The 10,034-nt window shown below is 36.9% G+C and overlaps 1 protein-coding gene across 1 annotated transcript; it reads left to right on the forward strand.

Annotated features, from left to right (window-relative positions):
* The first annotated feature begins 6,900 nt into the window (after nucleotides 1–6,900).
* LOC121323430 (leucine-rich repeat and immunoglobulin-like domain-containing nogo receptor-interacting protein 2) lies at nucleotides 6,901–9,462 on the forward strand. Its single transcript, XM_041264530.1, has one exon. The coding sequence runs from the start codon at nucleotides 6,906–6,908 to the stop codon at nucleotides 8,757–8,759; it is 1,854 nt and encodes a 617-aa protein (XP_041120464.1). The 5' UTR covers nucleotides 6,901–6,905; the 3' UTR covers nucleotides 8,760–9,462.
* The last annotated feature ends 572 nt before the right edge of the window (nucleotides 9,463–10,034 follow it).

Genomic DNA, 10,034 nt, shown 5'->3' on the forward strand with positions numbered 1-10,034 from the left:
GCTGTGATCTGAGGTTTCTTTTGAGCGATGTCAGGCTTATCAGATTTTACTCACCAATCAATATTTTCTTATCAGCTTTTTACTTGCTTTCTTTTATTTTACAGATAAACACAAACATCTAACAAAAGTTTAGCTCCACAGCTTTTAGTCTTATGAAGAGCTGCATATAACCTTTAATGTAATTCTGCTAGCATTTCAAGTAAAGCATATCTTCGTCGCCCTCTGTCAGCCACAGCAGTCCTTTATCTGCAGGGCACTTTTCCCAAGTGATAAGTGCTTATCGGAGTAAACATTCTCTTTAAATGTACCATAGCTGCTGCGGTTTACAGCCTTGGTGAAGACAGACTGGGATGCTTAGGAAGTGAAATCAATGCTAAATAGTTTTAATAGAAATTGGATAAAGACTGAACATTTCTCAGTGTAACTCCTCTGCCTTGGAATGATAAGGCTCTTTCATGAGTTAGCTCTTATCAGTTGCACCCTTCTTTCACTGTCGATGCCCTCAGGATAGAATTTACGGAAGAAAAACAATAAGTGATCTTTTTATTGCACCACTGCCATTTCCTGGTGGATTTATAGAGGTAATGAAAGAAACATTCTGTTTCTTCTGGCCTTGCTATCACACAGACAATTTCAACTCCCAGGATTAAGCATAATCTGTTATGCAACTGTGTGGTTTGAGGGAGCGCTCAGGTTGGCTAGGAACATTATAGAATGGGGTAGATTAATCTCTTAGGACCACCAGCTGCTGCCTCCTTACACAATTTGCAATAACATTCTATGAAATATTGAAAATAAAATTATTTCACTGTATCTCTACTGAGGTCCTATGTATTTGGATTTCCAAAATGTTTTCAAATAAAATTAGTCAGGCTGAATGAAGCATAGCAGCACTGAGGAAATTGACACAGGACAGGAGTGCCTGACACCTAGAAGGACGTGTTTGGCTGCAAGTCAAGGTACCTCCGAAATACTTCTTTATAATATAAAGGATTCACATATACTAGTATACAAATAATTTTGAATGAAGTTCTGAATTCGGGAGCTAAGCTATGAAAGAAAATGGGACTTCAAAGTGATCAATCCCTCATGATCTATTCTAGCAGACTGAATTGCTTTGTATACTAGATTTAGAAATCTCTGATCATAGTTGTATTTATTATTTTAGTATAACAATGTCTCAACTATTTTATCTGTCAATATTATTTGTATTGGTCCTGTATAATGTATGTGATATACAAGAAATATTTCAGCGATAGCAACAAAAGGTAAACAGTATTATGATGTAATTTATTTTAAAATAAGAACTGCTTTCTTAATAACATTGAGGCATATTCGCACATTGTGAGAACTAAACAAAACAATAAAATCAAACCGAAATCTCAATTGAGCCCATAAGCTACGGAAAGTATAAGCTGATTACAGCTAATTGTGTAGCAGGGTTATGTATCCTTGAGTTTTTACTAACACCGTTACACTTTTGTTGTGGAAGTATACATTTAAAAATACACAAAATCAGATTAAGCAGTTTTCTGTATTACTGCTATACAAATAATAATAATAATAATAATAATAATAATAATAATAATAATAATAATAATAATAATTATAAAACTGAGAAATAAGGAAATGTAGTACTATATGTCTAAACTATTGGGAGTGGCTGATGGAAATCTATGGTTATACAGATGCAGTTAATTGCCTTTTGACCTAGTTTCAGTTACCTGTGGACTAATTTGAGAAAGGATAATTTGTGAAATCAAGGTTTAATAGACTATAAAAGAAAATGCCAACATCTCGTCATACTAAGGTAAATGAAGCAGATTTAGACAACAAAACATCACAAGTAGCAGCAGCAGCAGCTCCGTCTACTGGACAAATCCCAATACATACATGTTGAAACAATGAATCACAACAACCAATTAAATATCTACAAAGCCCAAACACGAAACTATTGTCACAGCCTCAAAGAAAATTATACAAAGTAGTTTAAAATCAAATGTTTTGTTGCTAAGTTAACAATTTTAAGTACTGTGGAACTACTTTTTTTCTCAGTGGAAGGTTACACAAAAATTAAAATAAAGTTTAAAGTCTTCTTTATTTACCAACAACAACACATTTACTAATAGTAATAATACACTTCAGAGGCTGTGTTTTATTATGATGAAGTGGTTGAAGGCACTTGACTTCATCTCATGCCTTACAACACATCAAGGCATGATGATCTCTCATGTTAACACACACCCTGTTGTGTATTATTGCTTAAATATTACAGCTCCCTTTGATGCAATATCAAGCATCACCTTCAAAGCCGCCATTAACTGAAACAGCTTTCTTATGTGAAACAAATACTAACTAAATAACTGTCACACAATATGAAGGCACATTTGTCTTGTCAAAATTATAGACTCTTTTTTTTAACCAGCATTACTAAAAAAAAAATCTACACCTAGCATTCACGTAAATGCACTTTCTTTCTAATCTGTGCTCATTCTATGCTTGAGTTTACTGTTCAGGGGAGAAAAAAAAACCTAATCTGGCTATCCCATGCTTTTCATTTTCAACAATATAAAATATGTGCTATAGTGTTGCCAGGAATATAGAAATATCCCTATTATTTCTGAGTATATGTTTTTGTTGTGGTTAGCTGCATATAGTGAAACAAAAAGAGGCCTGACTTATGAACTGTACCATAGTGTGAATGATCGATTTCAGGTCCAAATTATCATCCACTAAACACATGGCACATAGTTGTTTTCCAGATTATATGATGTCAAACTGTTGATCCAGTATTGTGTGTTACTTATGGAACAACCAACAACCTAGGTTATTTACAAAATATGGTATTCAGTGTAGTTTGTAATATTAAGACTCTGGTTAGATCGTAAATATTTGATCCATTTAATATAACTATTACTTGATTATTTTGGAGAACTACATACATTTTTTATTGATATTATGGAAACATTCCAATTTGACCTACTTAATCATGGCAATGTGTGAATTCAGAAGATTTAATTGAAGCATGATTGTACTCCTGGCAGAATTTGAAATAATTAGTTTTGACTGGAACGAGGTATAAGAAAATTATTTATCAATTGAGTTACACAGAGAGTTCAGGTAGATATGGAGAATCCAGCCTTGTCATCTGTTAAAGTGATTTGCTTAAATAATGTTCAAACCAAGAACAACACTTTTCTGATGAAATCAACACTTTTCATAAACCACAGTATTATCCAAATCAAGGCAAGCATTTTGTTAAGAAGTTTGCAGCTCACAACTGAAATATGTAATTGATGAAAACCCTTTTAAGATCTAATTATTTTTTTGATTGGCAAAGGCTATCCCTAGTTAAGGTGACCAATTTTTAAAAATGAAAAAACAGGACACCTATCATTTTTTATGGGGCAGTGGGGGGGATGTTTTACTGTGTATTTAATTACATTATTTCAAAACTAAATATCAGTTTGTCATCTTTGAATGTTTCTTAAAAATATTTGTCCAATTCTAAATTATTTTCTACATAATGTGTAAAATCATTTGCACCTCCCTTATAGGGTACTCCTTCATTTACCGACGCATCACTATCAGCATCACCTCAACATTTAGAATCAGCCAAAACAAATAAAACACTGAATTTAAAATATTCTGTTGTATTTTGTTTGCTGTTGCCAAAGCAGATCAGTGAATTGTGTTCAGTTCTGGTCACCTCGCTATAAAAAAAGATATTGCTGCTCTAGAAAGAGTGCAAAGAAGAGCGACCAGAATTATTCCAAGTTTAAAAGGCATGTCATTTGCAGACAGGCTAAAAGAACTGAATCTGTTCAGTCTTGAACAAAGAAGACTACGTGGCGACCTGATTCAAGCATTCAAAATTCAAAAAGGTATTGACAATGTCGACCCAAGAGACTTTTTCGACCTGAAAAAAGAAACAAGGACCAGGGGTCACAAATGGAGATTAGACAAAAGGGCATTCAGAACAGAAAATAGGAGGCACTTTTTTACACAGAGAATCGTGAGGGTCTGGAATTAGCTCCCCAGTAATGTTGTTGAAGCTGACACCCTGGGATCCTTCAAGAAGCTGCTTGATGAGATTCTGGGATCAATAAGCTACTAACAACCACAAGCAAGATGGGCCGAATGGCCTCCTCTCATTTGTAAACTTTCTTATGTTCTTATGTTGGAGAACATGTGATGTGAGTGTGAAAAATCGGATGATAGTGGGATAATATATAATGATGCACAATGAAAATGCAATAGTTTAGGTTTTACATCAATAGCTCATTGGGCACATACTTAATGTTATTTACATTTTAAGTAATGGGCAGATAGGTTTGTTGATAGTTTGATTAGTATTATTTCTTGGGAAAACAAAATACCGAGCTCAAGTCATGTGATTTCATAAAAACACTAGGTGCTTTGTGTCTGGTATTTGAATTGAGTTAAAATTGCCAAAATGAGTTGATTAAAAATCTGTATAAATAGCCATTCAAAAATACATGATTTTAATTAATGCAAGAATAGTGAAAGAAACAACCATGCCTCGCTTGTGTAATGAAGATCGCTTGGTTGCTATCAGCATGATTGGGCGGCATGTCTGTGAGAAAAGTTGCCTCGAGAATGAGATGTTTTGCTTCAACAATCAGCAGACTATTCCAGAGAAACTAGGAAACCGGCTCTGTGAGGGATAGGCCATGTCTTGGAAGGCAGAGAGTCACCACACCGGTCCAGGACTGTCACATCCAACTGATCCATCTGCGTAATCATTTTCAGACTGCAGTGGCTTCAGCATGAGAAATTCCAGGAAGAAATACCCTGGGCATCAGCAGAATGACTGAAGCTTGTTGTCTGCATCAAAATGGTTTGCATGCTTGGAGGCTGTTCAGGGGTAACGTTGAGAACATCAACATGAACAGAGAACATCCGAGGTGTCGGCAGAGAGTGGTGGAGTGTTTTATTCACCGATGAATGCCGTTTTTACCCTTGATAGACCTGATGGAAGACAGTGTGTGTGGAGACATCATGGTGAGCATTATGCTGACTGTTGGATTGTTCGAGCCAACTGGTGGAAGTGTGATGTGGGAAGGAATCTCCTTTAACACTGGAATGCCTTTGGTGCAGATTGAGGGCAACCTTACTGCCCAGCGAGACATTAACAAAGTCTTGAGGCAACAATGCCTCAAGCAAACAATGTCGAGGTATTGCCGTGGCCAGATTTTTCTCCTGACCTGAGTCCAATAGAACATCTGTGGGAACAAATCGCCAGTGCCATCCTCAAGAGACAACTGCGACCAGCCAACCTTCGCCAGCTGGCTGCAGCTGAACAAGAAGAGCAGCAGAATATCTCACATCAGTCTATCTAGATGCTGATGAGGTCTATGCGTCAACACTGCCAGGATTGTGTTAATGCTCAGGGAGGTCATACCCGATACTAACTTTGTAATGTTTTCATTTTGACAGTGTGTCACGTTTCATACTGAAAACTTGTGATTGTTTAATCCATATTTCTGTTCACATTTTCTGTGATTGTTTGATATCTATGTTTTGTTTGATGTATAAATATTTTAGTAAATCTACTAGACTTGAGTGTTGCCTTTCTTTTGTGCATTAATATAGTTTCATGTCTTAGATTACCTATTCAATGTGTCAATCATTCTGGGGCTGTGTAAGCCTAGGGACAGGGCTTTTCTCCAGACAGATATGTTATGGTTTGGCTGTGGTGCTAAACTGTAAGATTGCACGGTGTCTAAGAATCTGGGACAAATACCATCCCGGAGCAATTTAGTCCAGAACTGGGACTTGATCTTTACATTTGGGGACTGTCCCATCCATAGGTCACCCTAGTTTATCATTACCTTATGGAGATGGCAGCTTTAAGCAGCACCAACCAGCTAATCTATAAAGTCTCTCACTGATCAAGTCTGGCAGTTTATTCAGCAAAGAAAGTTTATTCACAACATGGTCATTTGTTTTATTTTATTTACAAATATGTCAGAGTTGGTGATAGCCTTTTCAAATAAAAAATATTTACATATATGTTCTGATTTTTACATTCTACCTTAGTTACTGGCTATAAAATACAGGTAAGGCCTATCTTAAAAGGTAACTGTGGTTTATATGTCTTTTCCATATGCTAGTTTTACTGATTATTTCATTTTCCTGTTTGTGCAATGTTAATCTGATGACTGTTCTTAATGCTTTTATACTAACAATGCAGAGAAAAATATTAATGGACTGATATATATTCAAATCACATGGGTTTCACAAGCACAGGAATTGCAGAAAAAGACTTGCTGTGGAAACAAAAAGTGTATATTACTATGTTATATCTTATGGTTTATAATTATTATGTCTAACTGCATCACACTGTCAATTTTATTTTTTCTATATTGTTCACATTTCTAAAAAATGGAACTTAGTTCTGGTGACCTTACCTGACTGGTGCACAGAATAATTTCTTTAGTATGCTGGCATTTGAAGTTTCTGAGAGAATGGCTCCAAGATCCCAGTAATTATAGTATTGCCATAAGAATTAGTTTGACACTGTGTGTGTCACAATGTTTTAAATTGATGCACATTACCATATCCATATAAAAAGAAAACTATGGTGAGAACCTTGTAGTGTCACTTGTATCAGCATGAAAAACGAGCCCAAATTGAAACCCAGGCTGACATTGTATAATTCTTGACAAATTAAACCTTGTGCATATGTTATTTTCTCAGATGAGAGTAATGTTTTATACAACTTGTTTCTGTACTTTCGTCATTGTTGGCACCCTGACACTGATTATTTTGGCATATTTATTGTTTGAGCCACCCAACCTCAAAATATACAGTGGTGTTTTTTATTTTACTTTCACATTAATGAAACACTTTTTTCCCTTCTTTTGCAGAGTCTTGACAGAATGGTAGACTGCATCAGCAAAGTCATGCTTCACACGGCTATATCATGCTGGCAGCCATTCCTAGGTTTGACTCTTGTGGTAATATGCATGGGGTCAGCCGTTGGATGCCCTGCCCGCTGTGAATGCTCGGCCCAGAGCAAATCAGTTATCTGCCACCGTAAACGCCTGATCGACATTCCTGAGGGCATCCCTATTGAGACTAAGATTCTTGACCTCAGTAAGAACAAGTTAAAAAGTCTGAACCCAGATGAGTTTGCTTCCTTTCCATTACTGGAGGAGTTAGACCTGAGTGACAATATCATTGCTAATGTTGAACCTGGATCGTTTAACACCCTCTTAAACCTGCGTTCCCTTCGCTTGAAGAGCAATCGAATAAAGCTTATCCCACTTGGAGTCTTTACTGGATTATCCAATTTGACTGGACTGGATATCAGTGAGAACAAAATTGTTATTTTGCTGGATTACATGTTTCAGGATTTACATAATTTGAAGTCCTTAGAGGTTGGGGACAATGACCTGGTTTACATTTCTCACCGGGCATTTAGTGGGCTGTTGAGCTTGGAACAGCTGACATTGGAGAAATGTAACCTAACTGCAGTTCCTATAGAAGCACTATCACACCTCCACAACCTTGTCAGCCTCAGGCTCAGCCACCTCAGTATCAACTCTCTGCATGTATACTCCTTTAAGAAACTATTCCGATTGAAGCAATTGGAGATAGACTACTGGCCTATGCTGGATGTGCTCCCTGTTAACAGCCTATACGGCCTAAACCTTACATCTCTGTCTATCACCAACACCAACTTGTCCATGGTACCTTTTCTTTCTTTCAAGCACCTGACTTATCTCACACACCTCAACCTCTCTTTCAACCCCATAGGCAATATTGAGGCAGGCATGTTCATAGATTTGATACGTCTTCAAGAGATACGCATGGTGGGGGCCCAGTTGCTTACCATTGAACCCCATGCATTCCAAGGCCTGAGTGCATTGAGGGTTCTGAATGTCTCACAAAACCTGCTTGATACCTTGGAAGAGAGTGTGTTTCAGTCTCCAAGAACCCTTGAGATGCTCTTCATAGACAACAACCCTCTGGCTTGTGATTGCCGCCTCCTTTGGATTCTGCAGAGAAGACACACATTATTTTTTGGTGACACCCAGCCTGTCTGTGTAGCGCCAGAGAACGTCAGAGGGAAGCAATTTAAGGACTTTCATGATATGGTTCTTTCGTTTTACTTTACCTGCCAAAAGCCAAAAATTAGGGAATGGAAAACGCAACAGTTGTTTGTCGATGAAGGGCAGATAGCTCAACTGTTGTGCAATGCAGATGGTGATCCTTTGCCTGATGTATTCTGGATCACACCACGCAGAAGACTTGTCACAGTGAAATCTAATGGAAGAGCTACAGTACTTGGAGATGGTACACTCAAAATCCAGTTTGCCCAAGTTCAGGATAGTGGAACTTATATTTGTGTAGCCAGCAATGCAGCTGGAAATGACACTTTCTCTGCCTCCTTGACTGTGAAGGGCTTTCCAAGTGACAGGTCTCTTTATGCCAACAGGACCTCAATGTATATAACAGATGCAAACAATACCAATTCGAATGGAACCAATGTGTACAATATGACTTTTGCCCTGGACCTTAAGACAATTTTAGTATCAACGGCAATGGGATGCTTCACTTTCCTAGGAGTGGTCTTGTTTTGCTTCTTGTTGCTCTTTGTGTGGAGTCGAGGAAAAGGAAAGCACAAAAACAACATAGACATCGAGTACATTCCTCGGAAGTCCAATGGGGCTGTGGTGGAAGGAACAGAGCAGGGAGGCCCTCGTAGGTTCAACATGAAAATGATGTAGATCCCGGCACCAACAGTTGCTTAGTAATCAGTTGACTGGCTGTGTTTTAACATAGAACAGCCTGTCAAGAAAGGTCGATTGGACAGACTGGGCTTGTGTGGATCACAGATAAGTTGCCAGTACACATTATTAGTTTGCTAACAAACCAGTGGACGATTAAATACTGTGGTGGCATTCTTTTGAACTGAGAAATAGACTGTTGGCTTAAGTCAATTAGCAGCTATTCGGTATTTTGTATTGCTTGCAGTTAATCCTACAGTGCAGGATTTACGTATAAAAGAAGTTTTAAAGATCGTGTACAGTACGCTTTGTATTTAAAGAACAAAATGTATTTGTTAAGTCTTGCATCATACTTAATTGTTGATTCAACACTGCAAAGAAGTATCTATGAAACCGAATGTCTTTTTTACAAGTACTTCCGATAAATCATCTTTTAAAGCAATATCAATAAGAGACTGTGCTTTAGGAATTATGATTTAGACTTCTCCAGGGGTACTGCCAGTAGAATCGAGCTAACTTTGACCTCACTTCTGAAACTCGCAATTTGCTTGTGATGGGAGGACTTTATAACATTACAGTATCAAATATAAAGAGTACACCTTTAAAGGTTGAGCTGATTATTTATTGGAAACCCCTCACATGAAATTAATTTATATTCTGTTTCCAATATTTCAGTAATAAAATAATTTTGGTATTCTCTAAAGCAGCATTTTTGATTGATAATTCATAGAAGATAAAATACTACTGTCAATTTGGATTTTTGTAATGTAAAAAAAAAAAAGAAAAAAAAGATTGATTCCTTATCAGATTAGTTTAAAATGTACTGCTACAATTGTTTATATTTAATCTACAGACCTGTTTTAAACAACCTGATTTATTTGTGTGTGTGTGTGTGTGTGTGTGTGTTTGTGTAGGGAAACATTTATCCCATTTATGTTCCAACACTTGGGAATATTTGACTCTACTTAAAAGGAATCACATTTAATATGTAACCCTTCGAACACTTAGTGAATATACAAGGTTTTAAACATGTTATAGTAAGACATGAACAAACCTGAGATGCATTTATCAGCCTGTCATCATGAGTGGGGTAATCTTTCCTAGATAGCTGAACTGGTTTGGTGTTGAAAGAGTTTAAATTAATAGAAATCCTGCAGGCCCTGTCAATACATATCTGAAGTTTCTGCAGTGGGATTTTTTTTGGCATAATTTACCCTTAGAAAAAATTAATTTGTTACACTGTAGTAGTTTCTCGTTTTGTTGTTAAACATTTGT

Source organism: Polyodon spathula, chromosome 1 (genome assembly GCF_017654505.1).
Source record: "Polyodon spathula isolate WHYD16114869_AA chromosome 1, ASM1765450v1, whole genome shotgun sequence".
In the NCBI taxonomy this organism is placed as follows: domain Eukaryota; kingdom Metazoa; phylum Chordata; class Actinopteri; order Acipenseriformes; family Polyodontidae; genus Polyodon; species Polyodon spathula.

Coding starts and splice junctions, on each gene's coding strand:
- LOC121323430 (XM_041264530.1), top strand. CDS start 6,906: ATGGTAGACTGCATCAGCAAAGTCATGCTTCACACGGCTATATCATGC.